Source organism: Styela clava, chromosome 1, assembly GCF_964204865.1.
Source record: "Styela clava chromosome 1, kaStyClav1.hap1.2, whole genome shotgun sequence".
NCBI classification, from domain to species: domain Eukaryota; kingdom Metazoa; phylum Chordata; class Ascidiacea; order Stolidobranchia; family Styelidae; genus Styela; species Styela clava.
In genome coordinates, this window is record NC_135250.1 from 1,497,753 (window position 1) to 1,519,921 (window position 22,169).

The window sequence follows — 22,169 nt, forward strand, 5'->3', positions numbered from 1 at the left end:
TACACAATTTCGCGTACTTCGTTATCAGAATGCCTCTAATTTATGGCTATCCAGTGATCAATATATACGCTGTGTAAGCCTTAAGCTTGTACCCAGGAAGCATGGGATGGTTAAAATCTACTTTACAGTATTATTTTTGGTCAATGTGTATTTGACAAATTTGAATTTAGCAGCGCAGGGAAGTTCAAAAATTTGAAAGTTTCTTTTCAAAATTAAGGCTTCCATTACTCGTAATGTTAGGAACTTTTAGAGTCTATTTGAACCCAGACACCTAGGATATTTGAACCCATACTAACCCATGGATTTTAGCACCCGCATATAATAGATTGAACCCGCAGATATACGGGTGCAAATGTGCTGTCACCGAATCGACAAGATTCTAAGGAATGGCTAGCTCAGTCCTAAACTGCAGCCAAGCCGTAAACGAACTGATATTGCGCAACAAGGATCGAGATCGGCAGCCAAGTAAGCAATTTGCGAGCGATGTGTAAATATAAATTGGCACCTATTCATAGACCGGCAATGCTGAGAAACTGTCACAAACACTGATTTCAGCAACAAAAACTATATTTAAAAAATATTAATAACAAATATATACAATATTTACAGTGTATGATTAATTAGTAGGCTGGTCATGTATTTGTACTAGCATCGGAAATGACAGTGATGGTTTAGCATACAGTTGAGAATCTACTGAATAATTCCACAGTTCAGTGCAGATACTTTCCCGAAAATATGAGGGTGTCGCTTGGCAGTGTCAGAGGTCTAATAGTCTTAGATATTTTTTTGCTGCCGAACTGATTGCTCCCGAAGTATGCGAACCAAGATGGCGGACATCGGAACGTAACAGGTTAGGGTTAGGCGATAATTTTTTTCCAATTTTCTTTATTTTAGTCCTATTATCAGTTCGAAGACTAGCCAAGAGCCGCCCGCAGTATTTATACCTAAAATTATGGCCTAACCCTAACCTAGTACACATATTACATTCCGATGTCTGCCATCTTGGTTCGCATACTTCGGGAGCCCCGAATTTTCAGTCATATTTCACATTTACTCTTGGATGTAGTGGACATATTGACCTTACTTGGAAGACAATGAGGAGTCCCAGCAGTGTCAAAGTTTTGGTTTTTCCTGTCATAACTGCTCATTTTACATTGACTCTTGGATGTAGTGGAGGCAATCGAACATTCCTTGAGAGTCCAACTCGTATAACACTCGGTGATTGGGGAGATTTCAATATGCTGGATTTTGCTCCTGCAGGCCCTAGGAAGAGAAATAAGAGCTAGGAAGTATAATGACGCGAGTCTTCATGGGTTAATTGAAATGAGGACAAGTATCAATTACCGGTAGGTGTTACAGGTCTGAACTAATCTGTAATTTTACACTCCATTGAATGGCTGCTTAAAATGTGGTCATGTGTCAAAAAGTGGAAGACACGAGTGGTGGTCAGTGTTGTGTAGAAGTTACTAGTCGAGTCAATGACTTAGCTCATGGTTCACCAAGCTATGGCCCGCGGGCCAGATCCGGCCCGCAATAACTAGGGCTGGGCATTTCGAATCGAATATTCAAATCGGTTCAGAGCGAAATTTCGAATCGCTGCCATCTTGATATTTTCCTCCCGCCAATTGTCAAGGTAAATTTCTCAATTTTTTTTATTGAAGTCATATTCTTACAACGCAATTCCGACATATGACTCTTTTCTGTAGTGAGTTATTGATGAAAACGTGTTTTTTATTGTGTGTGAACGCTCAGCAATCTGCCTGAGTGATGTATTTCACATTTCTAGTAATTTATGTGTCTGGAGGACCAAATACAAGAAGAAAGTTACATACAATTATATATCTCCAAGTATTCGAGATTCGATTCGAAAAAAATATTCGATTCGATCCTGAAATCCCCAGGTATTCAAAAATGCCCAGCCCTCGCAATAACATGAATAAAGGGCGAAAATTTTTTCCAAAGAATTTTTTTTCCCCCGAGAATCGACTTTCTTGTTCATTTTGTAACATTGGACAATCAGCAAGATGAGAAAAGAGAGGTAACAATATGCCTTCTCGACAGATTTTCAGTCGTGGTTGTAAACAATACCTTGTTTTTGCGATTTTGAATGCTATTCGTTAATTTTTGGTTGTGTTTCGGAAAGTTATGTATAAATCAATGGGTCAATTATCATTTTGCCCTCTTAGAAGTTGTAGTTTAAAAATTAGTCTAGAAATAGCTGTGATAATGTAGGCTAAAATTCTCTACTCTGGTTAGGTGACCCCTGTTTTAGCTAATTCTCGCTGGTTGTTAGTCGAGTCTAAATCAGGGTGGTCCAAACCCGGGCCCGTGGGCCACACGTGGCCCGCTGTTTCATTATCTGTGGCCCGCGTCACAGTTTCGGGAGGGTGGACAAAAATCGCATTTGTTGTTGTTCGTCATGAAAATAACAAGAAAAATCTTTTGACCTATTGTTACATCACTAATGTCACTGAATTGAGGCCAGCTGAGGCAACTAGCGAAGTTGAAAATAATATGCTTGGCTAGTCTAAATTGTTAACTGGCTTGTTATCTTTTTGGTCAGGAATATATGCTAACAATATAGTCATCATACAAATCTAATAAGGAATCTATCGGCCTAGGTTGGCCCGACAACTAAATCTTAATGTTATGGCCGAAACTTCCTGCCGAGTGGTTTTTTGCAACCAGCGTAAACAGTGTTACAAAAAATGCTGCCTATATGTCAAATAATTAGGGTCAAGAATTAACTCGAGTCAACTATTTGAGCCTGCCCAACACTGGCAGTGATGACGGGGCATTTTCGAATACCTGATGACTCCAGAATCGAAACAAATATTTTTCTCGAATCGAATCTCGAATACTTGGAAGTCAATGGAAGATATGTAATTGGTCCTGTCAACAAATGAATTATTGAAAACATAGAATACATCACTTGGGCGGATTACGGAGCATTCACACACAATGAAAAAAACACTTATTTATCAATAATTCACAGAAGAAAATAGTGTCAGAATTGCATTAAAAAAATATGGCTTTAATAAAAAAAATGGGGAATTCCCTTCGACCATTGGTGGGAATAGAAAAACAAGATGGCGGCGATTCGAAATTTTGCTCTGAACCGATTTGAATCATTCAATATTTGTATCGATTCGAATATTCGATTCGAAGTGTCCAGCCCTAACCGTAGGTACAACAAACATCCCATGTTACCTGGAGGCATCCATCCTGACTGGATAAACTTTCCTGGCTGTTTATGTGAAGTTAATATAGAAGATTTCCTGATTATCGAAGAGGTTTTAGGTGTTGTTGGCAGTGATTGTGTTGCTATAGGTTTCATTGTTTTCTTGAGAACTGGTGTGAGTTTCTGAGGAGATTGCATTGGTTTGTTTTCTGCAAAAGAAGGCCGTTTTATTCGTTTTTGATCATTTTTGAGAAAAAAATTGAGCAGTATGGTCGGATTATTCATATTCAGTCCAGGGACATAACTATTTGACAAACCAAAACTCTAGCTCTAAACTTCATAAAATTACAGTGTAATTAGTGGATTAAAATAACTCGTAATTCTCCAAAGTCATGAAAGACTTGTGTGACATCATACCTTTATTGGATGAACTCTCGTTTCTGACAGAAGTCATAGCTGGCTTTGTCTCTATTTTCTTGGGTGCAGCTTAATATTGAATACAGAAAGAATAGCGTTAGAATCTATAATCAAAATTCAATGGTTTTCATTTCTTCCATTCCAAACAAGATTCCACTAATATGTGATGAGCTACTGTCTTAGAAAGGCCCAGAATCTTCCCAGTTTGGCGTTTCTTACCACAATTCCTTTCCTTACTGGGTGAGGTGGTCATGGTAACTGAACATGACATTTTCAATCATGTGGCATCAACATAGTTGCTATAACCCAGGGGGTGGGCAATTACTTTTCTGAGTGGGCCAGGTTCAAATAATAGACTTGGTTACCAGGGGAGGCTTAAAAACATGAATAAAAAGAGTTTATTTACAAAAGCTAGTCCATCACATATCTTAAAGTTTATATAATAATAAGAAGCACATAGTAACAATCGGAGTCATTTCATGGCGTTATTTTCATCGATATTTTCAACAGAAATTTATATTCATAAAAACTATAGTCGTAATTTCATTAGACACAAGTGGGCCGGATGGAACACTTCGGTGGCCCGGATCAGGCCGGCAGGCGGTAATTTGCCCACCCCTGTTATAACTGATAGGCCCTATTCAATTTGAAATGCCCAGTCAGCCAGCCCTAGTCATTACACAGTATAAAAACCCAATTAAACTTCTTCAGACACACACCCAGACGACGGGTGTGCAATGAATGGGCCGTTGGCCACAACTCGGCCCATCAAGCCATTTAGTGTGGCCATTGTGAACACCCAATTTTTCCTCATCAAGCATCAAACCCTACTCCAACAGTTTATGTTTAAAGAGGCACACACATGGGTAAAAATACATATTGATAACTGCTCTTGCCGTTGCGTTACATCTTTCGCCGATTTCCCGACGCCATTATTACTGGAAGGGTAAGTGATGGCCGCAATCTCTTGGCTTGCCTCTCCCTGCAGCACTCTGGTTGTTGTTAATTTTTTGTGTGGCTCGGATAGATGTTTGATGTGGGTTATTAAAAATGTTGCTCACCCCTGAGTTAGGCTATATATGAAAGTAAAAATGTATGCAGACTGTACGCATACGGTGACCGTACATTTGAACCCGTGTGGATATCTGCGGGTTCAATCTATATGCAGGTGCTAAAACCCATGGGTTAGGGTTAGTATGGGTTAAAATATCCGTATTACAAAAAAAAATTCTATAGGTGCAATAGTATGCAGGTGCAAATGTCGTGGTTTCAAATGTACGTGGGTTCAAATGTAATGGAACATACCCATACTACAAGTTTTTTTGGCAGAAATACAAATGAGTGAAATGGTTTTTATCCTGCCTGAAATGTTACCTTTTGTTGCAATAATTTTGTTTTCTTTCTTTTTCATTGTTTGCTGTTTTGTTTTGACTTTTTTCTTCGGTGTTTCCTCATAATCACTCTCATCGCTACAATCTTCCGATGAAATTTCTGGAAAGAAATCCAGAGTTATAAAGTTCAATAGATAAAATTGGGTTGTCAATAGAATTTTCATAATCCTCGCAGAGGTAAGGAAGGTTTAGGTGGCTCTCATATTTTTTATTCGACATACGGAAGGACTTGAATCACAATTTTTTTACAAACTGAGTGAGATGGTTGGAATGAGATTTAAACTTGAAATGTGTACCTGTGTTCCATTCATTCTTAGGGGCTCCCGAAGTATGCGAACCAAGATGGCGGACATCGGAATGTAATATGTGTAGTAGGTTAGGGTTAGGCCATAATTTTAGGTATAAAAACTACGGGAGGCTCTTGGCTAGGCTTCGAACTGATAATAGGACTAAAATAGGGAAAATTGGAAAAAAATTATGGCCTAACCCTAACCTGTTACCCATGTTACGTTCCGATGTCCGCCATCTTGGTTCGCATACTTCGGGAGCACCCATTCATAAGTCTAACGCTCTGCGCCAAGGGTGTGCAACCTTTAATGCAGGAGCGCCAGATACAACTATCTGGGTGAAACCGCGTGCCATACCTTTATTTAACATAAACTTTCTTGTAGTTACAGGCAAAAAAAGTTTGGTTATTGGTCCCTAGATAATAAATTGGGACTCAAGTATCAGTAACGCAAAGGAATTGGAGTTACTCGCACGTACCAGATGAAACTAAATTAAAAACTCATTTCGAGAGCCGCACGGCGCACATCATTCAAAACTGGCATTCTCCACGGGCTGTACAAATTTTTCTTGTGGACCGCAGGTTGCACACCTCTGCTCTAAGCCACCCACTAACAGCACTGCACTTGGCTAGGTCAAATCGCAAAATATTTCAATCAGAACTTATGCATAAAAATTATACAATGCAATAAAAATATAACTTAGAGTAACTGGGAGTGATTGTCCGGTAGTTTAAAGATTGAACCTAACTAAGCAGGTATTGCGAGTTAAATTATTTAAGCTCTACTCCCATGCCAATTGCCTTAAATTTAGGATCAATTTTACCCCACAATATTAGCTTTTACGGTGACTTGTTCAGAGAGGCTTGGGGACGCCTCATACAATAGACTTACCATCTTCAGATTCGCTTTCACCACTCATTTCATACTCTTCTTCATCTTGTTTCTTTTTTATATTTTCCCTATTCCTCCCACTTTTTCTTCTCCCCGTTTCTTCATTATCTTCAACCGGGTCAATTACAATTGTGTCTTCGTTCATCAAAGCTGCTCCACTGAAAGAATATGGACGCTTTATATATGGCCAAATATGAAACAACAATGATAGAAATCATGAAATTGGCTTTAAACCGGTTTTCTTTAAGATAATTTGCCGAAAGCAAGGGCCGCCTACTTACTAAATGTAAAGGATTGCATGCAACCATTGAAATGCCAAGAGCTGCCATAGAAAAACCATACAAGTCAAAAAATTGTGCCAAAATTCTCCTTTTTATAGGTAATGAGTCTCTCTCATAATGCAAAAAATAAATTCTCTGAATAGGTTAACTGAGACTATTATCTTGCGACTATCACTTCTTCCCAAACCCAATTAATGGGATTTGGGACTCCTTAAATTAACAACATACTTTACAATAGCTTCTTTGTTGAGATTTCTCTCAGAATCTTCAGAAACTTTCGTAGCAGCCCTTTGTATAAGTTTTGTATTCGGCGAATGCAGAACATCAGCTTGAACGAGGCGTGAGTTCTGAGTGTCGGTTGTTGATTCTGAATAATAAAATATGGAATTGAGCATTTTTATGTAAGCTTGTTTGAAGCTTAAGAATATAGAACTATTGCGGAGTCACGAATGGCTCTACAGCAAAGGTGGGCAACGTTTTGAACCAGGGGCCAAAAATTTTGCCCACCTACTCTGGCGGGCCATGTAAGTGTGACGTAAAAAGTTACATTTATCGAACAATATTTACAGAGTTACAAAGCAAAGATGGAAAACAATATGCCTCGTGCAAAAACTACCGTAAGTTTTATCGCAATCTCAACAGATTCCTTGAGCCATTTTTAGCTAAAACATTAGGATTTGGTTTCAGTTTGGTAGTGGCAGCATAAGGCAGGCCAGATCGAATCACCCAATTGGGTTGCCAGAGATGTTATAGTTGAGCTGATATATATAACTCATTCATTTTACCTATTGTTTTCTGGGACTCAGATTTTATCGAAATATTTTGAGATTCCACAATATCTTGAGAAATATTTTCCACATCAGAAGTTTTCATTTTTTGGGAGGTGGCATCCCTTTCTGTTGATGTCATAGATATTTTCAAAGCTTCTTCTAATTCTTGCTGATATTTTTCTTCTTCTGATAATCTGTTCAATATATACAGGGTGTTTAATTGTTATTTAATTGTTAATTAATTTTTGATTGTTATTACTATAAAATGGGGCAAAATTCTTTGGACACCCTGTATAGTATTATAATGATATTTACAGTTACATTGTATATATAACCAGATGTGTCATCATTAGGGATTTTTTTGCAGAGGGAAATCGTTGAGGCAGAGTAGTTTCTTTATTAGTAAAGATTCAAGTACTGATATTTGGGCACTGTTCACAATCATTGTTAGTTCATTAATTATTAACAAATAAGATGAATTGTGGGAGAGTTTCCTGATCCTAATCAGCTCCCTTAACACTGATTATTCGCAAGTGGGCTTCCAACCGACTTTGTTTCATAATCATTCATAACATTGTAACTAATTCGTACCTACCGGTAATTCCTGAACGCTTTCTATATTTAGTCTTGTTATTAATAATGGTTGGGTCTAGTGTAGTATAGTCATGCCTCAAGTACTTCTAGTAGGCGTAGCAATTTTTGTATATGTCAATCCTAACCCCCGCCTGACTGTGTCATCCAAAAATTACATCACAATGACGTAATACGGCCCTCCAAACTATACGAACTGTAATTCAAGGCGCGCAAACGATCACCCGAAATCGAGACCCGAATGGTTTCACCTGTTTCTTGATTTCCTTTGAACAGGTTTTTCGTCTTTTTTCTCCTTTCTCGATTCCCTGCTTTTCTCCGGCATTTTTGTCTTTTTCCGAGGTGGGGTTGGGTCAGCGAAATCTAAAAATTTACATAAAAAATAAGGAAAACTGGTCAAACTATTGGCATTTAAGCTCCCACAATATCAAAAATCAATGAAGCATGACTGGCCAGAATTATCTCATCCCGATATGGGTACTATTATTGCTGCCAGAGCACATTACTGTATTTTTATAACATGTTTTCACACCTTTACTCTAAAAAGAGCCAACCAGAGTTGGGCTGGTTGAGACATGCTGAACATGTAACCAAGGATTTACAGGATAGGATTTATATATTCATCCCAAATGAGAGGAAAACTGATGAGATGGCTTAATCATATGGCAAACCACGGCCCCACATTCTGTTATCAGTTCATGTTTTTGACCAAACGAGGGGTCATGGTTCCCCACATGATTGATCACCTCTTTCCACCTATAATGCTGTTTATTTACTTTTCCAGTAAATACTAAAGTCCGTTAAAAACAGGTAATATTTAAGCTTCAATAAAAACTATATTTCTCACCATCATCTGAATCTTTATCACATTTTTCACCTTCGCCATTAAACTTGGAATATTCAACAGGTTTCTTTGATCTGAATACAATATCAATAGAATAGGATTTTCATATCTATCCCACAGAAGAGGAAAGTCGATGAGGCGGTTTAATCATATACATGTACCTTGATGGAATACTAACCGACCAGTAAAAGAGTGGGGAATTCAGCAATATTCTGGCACTTACGGTAATTCTGTAATTATGCTCCACAAGATTTAAGGGCCATGTTCACAACACGACGTAGGTACTTCTAGTTAGCGTGGCCCAACCATTTCAAAGTACAGTAGCATTTCACGTCACAGTAACGTACTAAGAACCTCCAAACAACACTGACTGTCATCCAAGACGTGTAAACGATCACCCGAAATCGATCAAACTATTTTTCTCGTTTACTCGTCGTAACGATCCCGATATGAGAGAGCTATCTTCGGCGAAGATGCCATATCGGGCGATCGTAGGTATACTTTGGCAAGCTTCTTGACGTGATTGTGAGGTCGTAGTGATGTAATCTTTGGATGACAGAGCAAGGTGGTGGTAAGAATAACATATGCAAAAATGGTTGTGCCACACCAAATACAAGTACTTACGTCGTTTAGTGAACAAGCGCCAGATTTAAACCAGGGTAATTCAGTGATTGTGTTGTGGGACAGTGTGATAGCAAATGCTCAAAAGTTAAATGCTTAGATTGATGCACCAACGACGTTCATTCATGATGGATTAAAATTATAAAGAGAAAGTTTCGTTCCCCTTGATAAAATAGAGTACAAAATACTGACAGAACACCAAGACGCAGATACTACAGTTCTATGAATGATGGAATGAACTAATCTAACGTTATACCATAATTTAGAACCTATGGAACCAGCATTAAATATAAGAATCAACATATTACACATAGACTACCTTTCAGAACGGCGACCAGCCATTTTACTTGTAAACTCGGATTCCAGATTCAGCAACGCGCCAAGCAAGAACAAATCTACGTAAAGCTCAAACCCTGCTTAATATTCAACCGAATTAAAATTTCATTTTGACCGATAGCTTGCGCGGCGGAGCATGTCCAAGAATCTGGCTGAATTTAGACTTTTTGTACATGTAAAATTTATGGAATGGTATTTACAGATACAGATACAGATACAGAAAATACAGATTTCAATTTAACGACATGGGAACACGTCCAAAAGCGTCATCTTATTTTTCAATGTCAAATATAACGATGAAACCTTGTAATAATTTAGCTACACTTGTACTCTAAAATGTCTAAATAAATCGATGCTATGGGCCCAAGTCAAGAGTAAGTTGCCTCGTTTTTATGTGAGCTGGACTTCGCCAAGATCCCAAATATATCATTGCTCGGGCCATTTGTGATGAGAAGAATAAAATGACTTTTGTGAACACTCGCGGTAATAAAATACATCGGAAACCTTCATGCCACGAGGTATTCATGTGGTTCCCGCACATTTATCTTATTTCGTGTTATGGCACCTTAAAAATGCGCATGTAGACACAAACCAACGACGGACACAAAGACATAGGTAAGTCAAATAAGGACACGGCAGTTCCGCGTCACTCACAATAAATTGCGTTCCATAAGCCGAATAATGTAACAATATATAATGACTGAATGTGATTAAAGGAATTAGCCCGAAAGTTTTGTCATTATTCACAAACATTTTCCCGGAATAAATCAAACAAAAAATTCATAACAATTCTTCCAATTTTCTATAAGACTACATTCCAATGTACTGACGAATATCCGGGATCCATTGAAATATAATACCAACACCATGACGTCAGGGAAGCGTCGCATCCTCTCGAAGGCGTTGTCTAAAGGCTCGTTTATCATTGGGCGCTTCGCATCATCGGCAGCCAATCAGAATATTACGCGCAAAATTCGATTCAACTTTGACAACAGTACGGAAAACCCATTTCAGCGCGGGTCAAGAATGGATTTCTGCAGTTCAGGATAATCGCGGTGCTATTAGTAAATATTCTCAAATTTATTGTAGACAATCGTTGATGACGCAATATATGATAACGTGTCCCGAGAGTGCCGTCCATGTTGGCGGCTAATGTCCATTTTAAACATTCAAAGTGGGCGGTATTGGTGGGCGGTTTTTGGCGCCTAAACTAACAACAGGATAAATATCAAACGCTTCCTGGTCAATGACATACTGATAAGCTAGGAACCTTAGTAAACAACATTTTACATGACGGGATGGAAGATTGACATGAAATTTGTTGTTGTGTGTTTTTATGATAGATTGAATTATAATAGCGAGTAAGTTCACTACTCCACATCTTAACTTAACAAATACAATATCACACACAGGCAAAAACAGAAATGCAGTTGCCAAAGTGTATCAAGTGTTTTATTTTGACTGATTGTGATTAAGTTGCCTAACTCATACATCAGGCAACAGCTTGCCTTGTTTTGAATCCCAACAGTACTTGAAATCCAGGTCAGCCAACAATCACAACAAAAGTTTATTTTTGTCCCTAATGATGCACTTAAACCACATTACATAAGTGGTTTATTCAGTATTTATATTCTTAAGTCTGGGAAAAACAAAATCGTTGACCTGAATTACAGATTGATTATTCTGAACCCATTTGAATGAACCTTTACAGCAAATACAGGATGTTCATCATAGATAAAGTCCTGTTACAATGTTGTTGTGAAGTCAGTTCTCTATATATCTTCTTGACCATTTTAGTCGGTGTCTGTTTAAAACATCTTTATATGCCCAACATTAGTTGAACAAAGCACATCAATATTCTTTTACTTAATTTAATACGGGACAGAATATCACATCTCTACTGACAGACCAGTAACAGCAAAATAAAACTCCCAACCTAATATATGAGCAATTTCGGTTCTAAACATCCATATTTATTAGTGAAATGACAGCAAATCAGTGGGCAAAACTTTGTGAGAACAAAATTTGGCTCAATTTGTATTTCAGAATCAACTAGAATAGCCTTCCGCTATAATTGGTGGTATTCCTGTTGTTTTACCTGAAATATTTAGAAATAACAAACACAAAAGAATTCCAGTTTCACGTCTTTTATTATAAATCAGAAAAAAACAGTAAAAGGACTGAAAACTCCAACAGGCATAAAATAACGATTTATCCAAATGAATTCCCTCGACATAACATATGCAAGCTGTTGTAATCTGCTAATAGCATGGGTAGTTGGTAAGTACTGAAAAGTAGCTAAAATCACTGGGTAAAATTTAGTGATCTAAGACCAGATTTTGACATGTCTTTGTCAGTGTATTTTCAAACTCACTGAGGTAAAAATTCAGGATTATTTGTGTCTGAATTCCAAAATCTAATGGTGGCAGTCAAAGTTACAACTGTTGACAGAATCTAAAAAACAATCAAATAGAACTTGTGAAAAAATTCTCAGTTTTTTTGGTGTTGGTGACATATTTTTATTAACAGTTCAAAGTTAGATAGAATCAAACTAGCTCTCCTTGATCAAATCTTTCGTTTTCCAACCGATCCTTTTCAGTAACTACCAACACACCAAAAGCAAATTGTTGCAAAATATGATTTGGCAAAGAGCGGGTGAACAACTGAAAATCAGGATAGTCATCTCAACAGCGGTAGAAATTTAAAGCATGTTTAAAAGAAATTAGGGACCATGAAATGGATGTTAACCAACTTAGAAAAATTCGGACCAAAAATAATAAAAGCCCAGTCAGGCCTAGTACAATTTGATCTCATCTCAAGAAATTGAGAAAGAGCAGCATTGACATCTTTACATTAGAATAAGATTATTCTGACAAGTCATGCCTGAATGATTTTTACTGAAGGCTCAAAATTGTACTAAATAACCAGTATGATTGTGGTATAGTGGAAATAAAAAAAAAAGACTTCAAACTTTGATTTCGAAAAGGTAAAGATTTAACCCAATAAGATAAAATGCTATTTATTCACGAGTCTCAGAGATAAAGATCTAGATTTTGGTATAAATTATAAGTTTTATTTGAGTCTAACAGTGTGACCGAGAAGTGTTGTGCAACTTTTGAAATTTAGAGAACCAATGAAATGACTGTTTATCTGTATGTAATCCTTGTTTAGCGTGACTCAATTAAAAATATATCTGATATTTATTATTTAAAAATATTAATTTATATTGTATTTGGTATGTCAATTCAGTTCCCCATAGACAGAACAAGTCAGGATGGGATAAAATCGTCCAGGCAAGGTTGTCAGAAAAATACCACCCAACTTAATTAGGGCTTTGTTCAGAGCGAACAGCATCACATAATGACTAATTAAAAACACCAAAAACCTTTTGAATTATTTTAAAAGGCAATTTGCCTAATTCACATACGAACATAATAACAGTAAACACAGCAATTTTATGGGCATTTAGCAAAGTGGAGCAAAATTTCAAAGTAATAAAAATTGAAAAATAAAAACATTGTGTAGTGAAATAACTTGTGCATGCATGGAGATAGCAGTATTCATCAAAGAGAATAAAATGAAAAACAAATTAACAGGACTGGTAGGAATTTACTCACAAAATGGATGCACCAAATCAGAAATTACTCCAAATTAAGTGGCTGAAATGACGATAATTATCAAATTGACCCAAAAAATTGGATTCAATGCGACTATTTTTCAGTTTTAAAACGTAAAAAATATGTTATTGCCAGCAGTTTTATATTTAAATTATGAATTTTGAGGAGAGCTTTTTTAATGATTTTCAAGCTATTTGAAGTTTTCAGGGTTAAGTAAGCGCTACAAAATCTTCAGGAACTGTGTGAACACGGTCAGTACGTTTTAAAAAGCTGAAGAAGCAAAGATAAATGTGAAGGTAACAAGCGACTAAAATGTGATCTGAGCTGATAATAGGCATTGAAGCGTTTGGTGTCTAAAATAAGGAAAACCCATATCTCACAACTGTTACTAAAAATAAATTCTGTTAAGTAATTCTAACAGTGACAAGACTTCAAAATTGACGGCTTGACGTTACAAATTTGTCCGTGCAAAATAAATTGTGGAAAAAGTACTGTTGTGTAACCAGTGATATATAATGCCTTGGTTATGAGCAAAAAAATATTACGAAATAATCAATTTTAAATCTTCGCAAAAGTAATATTTTGTGCAATAAATCACAATACACAATTTTTTAATTACACTAGTTCCAAAAAATTGATAAAAAAAACATTTTTGTCCTTATATTTAATTTAGATTTATAACACCTGGATCAAGAATTTACCAAACGACAGTGAATTTTATTATCTTAATTGTTGAAAATTTTTTCTTTAAATCCCAAAATTTGAAAAAGACCAAAAATATTTAATGACCGTTGCCATTTTCTCTGTTTTAGCAATTTTGGCAAACTTTATGCCAGAGGTAGTTCGTTATTAAAAACTAAAACGGCACCACATTTTAAAAAAAGAGAAGCAAGCATGTTTCAAGCTATTTTTTTTTTACATTTTAAAACATCAAAGCAGCTACTATTTACAAATAAATAAACCACTGCTAAAAACACAGTGCTTTGAATAAGAATGTTTCCGAAACGATAAAACACGAAGCAATTGCTCATAAAGCATATTCCTAATGAGAGGACAAAATAAATCGAGCATAAAATTGGAAAAGATAACAAAATTTTAAGACACTATGCAATTCAAAAGTCCCACTGCACACTAACACAGATGTATTGTGCAGCGGGACTCTTTAATTGCATAGTATGTTATTCCTGCTATAGCATCCTTGCATTATACACATCCTCTAGCGCAAAGGTATTAGGAAGGATTGGGAGTTATTCTCGCGCAACCTCTACTGATGGTAATATTTTTTTCAATTATTTCTGTTCTTGTCTTTCAATTCAATCTAATTTTTTTTTGAAAATGCCAATCTTCAACATGACCAAGGCTTTTTAAGTGATTATAGTTCAGATATTTCTTCAAATAATTCATGAAAATATAACAGTGATACGTATTAATAGTAAGCCAACTAATTCAATCTTTCAAACTGTAAGTAAATCATCCATGAATTGCCCATTCCAACTCCCACCAGAGCTAGAAATTTCGAAGTGACGTTACCAGTCACTGAAAATAAATTCAAAGCAACAAATACATGACTGAGCTATCTAAAGCAGCTCCTTCCCAATCGCTAGCATCCTCCTATAGCTGCAAAACCGTGGGGCCAGTTCGTGTTGCAACACTTACTAAAGATACCAGTTGAATTAACAACAGTTGTGTTAAAGTTTGTTGTGTTAAAGTGAACGCAGCATTGATGTATGTGCTCTATCTCTGACGAATGCCAGTGACGTGTGAACACTTTTGTGCAATTCACCTCAGATGGTAAATAGAAAAAGCCAGCAGTACATGCATTTAAAAAGCTGACAAATATTCCGCAGATTAACGCGCGGATGACTATTTTTGCCATTTCACCCTGTCGCTCTGGACACATTCCTCCAAGCCCACCAAGCATTATACCAAGTGATCCAATGTTGGCAAAACCACATAGAGCGTATGTTATAATTGCTTCGGAACGGTCGCTAATCCACTGGATGTCACCAGAGTCTGAAACCCTAGGGAGTGTTCCATTTGCCTTGTTATCAATGAGCACCGACAACTTCTCGTAAGCGATAAATTCGTTCAGGAAAATCTTCGTTCCAATAAGTTCCGCGCACTTGAAACAGTCTACCCATTCGATTCCCATCAGATAGGAGAAAGGCATAAATATATAGGAGCATATATATTCAAAACTTAAGTTCTCAATGTCAACCAGACTTCCATACCAACCGAGGAAAGCGTTCACACCAGCTAGCAAAGCAATGAATGCGATTAGATTCGCTCCTATGTTTAATACGAGCGGAATAGCTTGAGAAGCTCCTACAAATGCTGCCTCGATGACATTGCGATGCCCGCTTGATTCCAAAACTAAAGCCTCATCTGACGTGAATTTAGATATTTTTGTTTCTGGGTACATCAGCTTCGATACTGCTAAAGCACACGGTGCCGCCATGACACAGGCTGTTATAACATAAACAGCTTTGATTCCGAATCCCAAATATGCACCCAAAACACTTCCAGCGATTGTGCCGAAGCCAGCAGTCATTACAGCATGCATTTCTGACGTAGTAAGATCTTTAATATAAGGTCGGATTAGTAAAGGTGATTCCGTTTGTCCAACGAAAATGTTACCGGCGGCAACCATAGACTCTGTTGCAGATGTTCCGAGGGTACTTTGCATCACCCATGCGATTTTTGATATGACCCATTGCATCGCCCCCAAGTGGTAGAGGATTGATATAAAAGCACTGAAGTAGATGATAATCGGCAAAACTCCGAGTGCGAAATAGTGATCGACGTACTTGTCCCCGAAAACAAATTTGCATCCACTAGTCACAAAGCCTAAAAATGTTTGCACTAAATCACCAAGATAATTGAAGATTGAGAAACCAGCATTTGTACGAAGAATGAACAATCCTAAACAGATTTGAATTCCACATCCCCAAATAACTGGTCGCCATATCACATGTTCTGGAGTTTTTGAGAACACGAACAAAATGAATAAGAAAACCAAGTATCCAACCATCGAGATGAGTTGAAACGGACGCTTGGATGTGTCGAAGATAATCCAAATCGTTAAAGCAGCTATAATGAGAACCAAAGCAAACCATTTCATATATTGTGAGCAACTATTGAATCCAGAAGTGCATGGACGAAAGCTTTTAATGATATTGTTGCCAAAACGGTCTCGAATGTAGCCATATATTGAGAAGAATATTATCAGACATATAATAACGAAAAACGGCAAACAACGAGTCCAATCTTTCACAGCAGCGACAACCAACCATATCAGATTCCAAAAGATGAACAAAACCGTCAAAACACGATAAACTATTGTCTTGTGGTCTTGGAGAAAATTCCCAATTGCAAGAATAGTCATCGTAATTGCATGCAAACAACAATTTGGAGTTTTCTTATCTTTTTTTCCATTTTCGACTGATCCCAAACTAAGCAACATATCACTGCTTTCATTCGAGATAACCGCAGAATAAGGAGGCAGAGAATCATTTAATTCGTCACTAGGTGTCTCACTTTTACTATCGATTTTCTTCACTTCGTCCATTCTCGAATCAGACCCAGAACTATTTCCACTAGAGGTCTCACTCATGTCGTTACTAGGAATCTGTTTCAAATTTTCCACGTCAATTGTGAAGTCACAATTTGATCTGTGTACTTCAACAACGATTCCAGAATCATTCATCCCTCCTTCCATTTTCAGTTATTCAGTGAAAATTCCTCAACAAACTTGGAAGAACAGGAAAGGAACGAAATTATAGAATCACAGTTACAGATACACAAGTCTAGATCTGTGAAACAGGAAAGTTCATGTTTTATGGTCCTTTTTTTTACCCAAACTTCCATAAAATTGAATTACCGTGAGCAAACTGACAAAGAATGATTTAGCTTGAGGCCAAGAAACCCTTCCTAATGAGCAAAGTAATTTCAAAAGTAGAGTTTATGAAAAAGATAATCAGAATCACTATAATCCAACGAACTTTTACAAAGGGAGAACGAGACCTGAATTTTCAGCAGAATTAAGTCAAATCGTACCAAAGTACATGGGCCCAACTTTAACAACAATATTACTGAAATGAATTAGACATACCGAACGTCACTGACAACTGAGCTAGCAATAATAGACAACTGTCCAATCAAGTTTCCCTAACCTCTTTACACACCCCTAATAAAGATAATATAATGCAAGCATTCCTGCAGAAACAACAAAAACCATGCTTATGTTATTGAACAACGCTTGTCACCTGGCTAAGTAAGAGACAAAAGAAAATAATCTAACAATCTGAAGACTCTCGAGTTTATGCTGACGATGCGAGAGACAAATTGCAAAGTAAATTGAAGAAACTAGTTCCGGGAACAGAGAAAACAAGTTATTATATAGGTGTGATCTGGGTGTGTCAGTCAAGGACAAATTAGAACCGTTGTCAACTCATGTAACCTTTAATAAAAATGGGGAGTAATCATCTTTACCGGGTTTTTAATGTAATAAGCCTAAAATTAAATAGTTTGTTGCTCAAGCAAAAGCATATTGAATTGGAATTTAATAAAGCGAGTATATACAGAATAATCTCACCCTAATGAGGTAGTCCCAATACCGCTATCTTACTCTTGATTGCTTTCGGCAGTCAATGTTAAATTGTTAAAAAGGTAGACGCATATCCATATTTTCAAAAATGTTTTTAATTAAGATGCAATGCTATTGGAAAACTACAGTAATTAGCACACTGTGTTAATAGATAGGTCCATACAGCCATAGACGTTTACATTGATTGGGATAAAAATAAATATATGGTCCCAATCCAGCAATCGCTATTTGAATGCCCTCTTCTTTTAGTACAGCTATTGGTACAGCATACCCATATACAAACTGGTAATAAAGTGAAATCTTTGATAAAATCTATAAGCAGCCTTCTTTTTTTCATGACTCCTGAATGTCTTGTCCTAATACTGCTGTACTGTAATAGGAATTTTTCTTTGAGGGTCGGTTGACATGGTTGACTTTGTCTTTCTCTTACATTTTTGATATATTCGGAAATAAATCATCACCTCCCTCTCTTTAACAAACTACAAAATAATCAAGTAATCAGAAGTTTTTATCACGTCCGCCTTTGTTTACAGATTTACAAGGTCAGTTTATCAATCTTGGTTCCTGACGAAGCATGTTTGACTAACTCCTTATTAACCCGCAAACAAAACAAACACAAGTTTTTCTGATTTCAGGCAAGCAGGAGTTAGTAATTGTGCGAGGTTACCACAAGTGATAAAACGATAAAAACAATAAAGTGAAACGGTATAATTATTAGGATTGTTTTGGTTCATTTGACCTAGTCCAGTAGTCTTTTTTTTAATTATTTTTTTTAAATAGATTAACCTTATTTTTACAATTCATAGACTTCCAGAATAATAAAATTTATAATTGGACAAAATTTGTCAAAACTGCTTCCTCTTTTGGGCATATATTCTGAATTTCTGTAATGGCGCTAATCATGCAGTAATGAAAATGGTTATTCGAAGAGTGGACAGTACTTTTAGCTTCTGCCAGACTGCTAACTTCCTGTTTTTGTTTAATAAGAAGAAATGAAACGTTAACACGAAAGAAGTTCCAATTATACTGAAAAAAAGAATTTAAAAACTAATGCTTTAGAATACTCTTAGTAATATTAAAAAACAGAGTATTGTCTATTTTCATTTATATTTACTTTGTTTTAATTATAACAGGATCGGATTTACATATTTATCCCGGGGGGGAGAGGAAAGCCGATAAGACTGCTAAATCATATGGCGAACCACGGCCTCTCGTCCGGTTACCGGTACCATTCCATGTCGGGTAGTTATTTGTTTCCGGAAGCAGGGATAAATTTTATATATATTAGAGTACTTACTGGAGTACCGGAATAGAGCATACGATAGCACACAACAGCACAAGCATACGAGAATACACATTTAATAAAGCTGTACGGTATAAAATTATATCTGTATATAGTACACAATACACGACTCCCTGTCTTGCTTTATATTTCTAGATTTAACATTATCACAAATCGACTAAATAAACGGGCACAATATTCCAAGTTCATCGCTATCGTTCACGTTCACAATCGCAGTTACAGGCCAATAAGCATACGAAACAGTATATTGCGAAATTCCACAATGACCACGAGTAACGAGACGGCATCCGCCACGAATAATGAATGAATGAACAGCCGTTCGTACGAACACGCGGTATGTATGACCCATTACTACAGATCACTGAAGCGATCAGCGGCCTCTTTTTTAAATTGGGGGAATCCCGCCATGACGATATTTAAATCTGGCGCGCGCCGCATCAAATTTTAGACATGAATGTACGTCAGTTTGTAAACACCGCCTTCGGCTTATCAGATGTCCCGAGTATTTGGAGTAAATATTTGCAAGTATGTGTGTGGATATGCGCGGGAATTTACATTGGTCACGTAACGTTCGCTTTTACATTTTACCGCAAAGTCCTTGATCGGCTATTCCTGTATTTATATAACAAACTTGATAAAAAAAATATAAACTCGACTTGATGAACGGACAAATGGCCGTGGTACGTCATACGATTAAGTCGCCTTATCAGCATTCCTCATCTCCGGCATAAAAACAAAAATTCTATGATAAAATGGTTATTGACTTCTAGACCAAACTTGATAAACGGACAATTAAGCTGTATTGGTGTCTTTCCCCTCGCCGTTGAGGTAAATAAAAAGCCGCGTATTATAGCCAAGTGATGGATATTTTGTCACAATCTTATTTTGCGAACCACAGTGCCATTTAGCAATAACTTGTCACTAACGAATCCTTGAAATAGAAGCTAGAAACATCGCCTCATTCCGGTATTCAGTGTTGTCGTCCTTTTCCCTGTCATAAATACTATTGTAAGAACTGAACGAACCACAACACCGATAAACTCTCACAAGATAAATTCGCTTCGCTGTCAACATCGGCGCAACTCACACCAAAACATTCGCAGCTGTCGCGGGCGAGTCCTGTTTGTAAACATATCGACCAGACTGATAATAGAGCGCAACATTCATTCTTTATGAACGGCTAAGTTAATACCAGACTTGACTGTATATTTTACTTGCCTGTTAAGCGTTCAAACCAGATCAAAACTAAATATGTGCGCAACTGTAAAAGAACATAAAATCGTCCCGATAGAACTAGTTATGCGATGAATATTACCGCCAAATGGATTTTTAAACAGATGCCATGCTTCACTTAGCACACAAGGTGAACGTATTGTGATATCACAAGGAATGGCCTGGCTTGACAACCCACGTTGGAAACAAAACCAGAGTTCGGCTTTCCGATATCATCAAAAAACGTGGATAGGTTATTTCGTATTTATTTCAGAGAGGAAATCCTACAAGATAGGCTAATCACATCTCTGCAGTCGCCGCATCGCGCTGAGTGGTGATAAGTAACACGCTTACGATCGCACATTTGGAGGCTCTGCGAGGGGATCACAGGTTTAAATTCCGTGGAATATGCGCAGTGGCGTATCTAGGGTATGGCAGCCACGGCTCGTATCGTGGGCGTCGTATGGAAAGGGGCGCAAAAACGACGAAATATTTTATTCGTAAATGTTTCAAAAAAATAATTAAAAATTGGAAATAATTGAAACTCGTATCGCTACTTAAAAAGGAACGTACAAGTATCTCAATTTAACAACTGTCGTTAAAATTGTCAGTCAACGATCAAAGGGACGCATTTTCAAATTTTGCCACGGCTTCATTATACGTAGATACGCCACTGGATATGTGCGAAAGATTTTGGACACCTCATGGAAGCAGGGCGGTTCGCGTAACCGATGGTTAGTTTTTGATATTTCCCACAATGGATTTGAGACGATTGATTCATCAGACATTCTTCTACCTGACTTGGAGTAGGAAAACCGTAGTTTGGCAGGTGATTCAGACGCCTTATCGCATTTTATCAACTTATATGGTTATCGGACGATGCCGCGACTTGCCGTTGCATTGTCTTCCACCAAGCCCGGGGTATACATGGATAGGATAGGATTTACATGTTTATCCCGGGGGAGAGAAAAGCCGATAAGACGGCTTAATCATATGGCGAACCACGGCCTCTCGCCCGGTTACCAGGTCAGGTATGGGATTAGTTAGCCAGGTATTTGTTTTCGGAAGCATGGACTTGATGGTGGAGGAAGCCGTGACCGACCAACGGTTACGTGAACCACCCTACGGCGGCAAGGAGTCCAGCAATCCTCTCGCACATGATCATCCCCGCATGGGATTCGAACCTGCGATCCCACGAAGGGTTACCAGAGATGCGGTGGCGAGCGTATTCCTTACGCTTAGCACGATGCGCCACACCGCCGAGCCATGGAAAATACGATTGCTGCAAATATCGCTATTATTGCCACCAATTTTAAAAAAATTTAAAATTCATTCTCAATATAGAATAAGGATAGTATGCAGTATATAAAATACTACACCTGCATACACGCGCCCCTAACCCTTCCTATATGGGTAGTAATATAATATTTTTTCTTCACTTCGCAAGTCGATAAATGATAGGTTTTCTAAGTGCTCCATACGAAGCACGAGGGATCCATGAAAGAAACCTAGAGGTGAGATACTCGTATACTTATCAAAATACCGACTTGGCTAATTTTATGCCTGTCCAAAGAAGCTATGAGGGCATTGATAAAATTTGGCAACGTTCGCTCCGAATATTGCATAGAGACGGTAATTTAAATATGACAATATCTATGTATAGATAATGCCATATTTTAATTACCGCCTAGTTGCCACATTTCGGCACTACTTTACTAATATGTTTGTGTCAAATTTACAGCGTTAATATAATTTATCTGAGAAATTAGATTGATTTCTAGTTTGCATTAGTCCTATTAAAAAGGTTTAGTATTTTAATTC

General features: G+C 37.3%; 1 protein-coding gene and 1 pseudogene across 1 annotated transcript; both read right to left on the reverse strand.

Moving 5' to 3' along the window:
• Nucleotides 1-537: 537 nt before the first annotated feature.
• On the reverse strand, nucleotides 538-9,773 carry LOC120347078 (uncharacterized). The gene is made up of 10 exons (XM_039416910.2): nucleotides 9,594-9,773; nucleotides 8,657-8,727; nucleotides 8,061-8,172; nucleotides 7,234-7,412; nucleotides 6,677-6,815; nucleotides 6,168-6,325; nucleotides 4,973-5,089; nucleotides 3,599-3,667; nucleotides 3,211-3,390; nucleotides 538-1,263 (listed from the first exon to the last, which is right to left on the reverse strand). Exons 1-10 carry the CDS (start codon nucleotides 9,614-9,616, stop codon nucleotides 1,145-1,147), a joined length of 1,167 nt encoding a protein of 388 aa, XP_039272844.2. The 5' UTR covers nucleotides 9,617-9,773; the 3' UTR covers nucleotides 538-1,144.
• Nucleotides 9,774-11,741: 1,968 nt separating this feature from the next.
• Nucleotides 11,742-17,057, reverse strand: LOC120339285 (sodium/nucleoside cotransporter 1 pseudogene; annotated as a pseudogene).
• Between the last annotated feature and the right edge of the window lie 5,112 nt (nucleotides 17,058-22,169).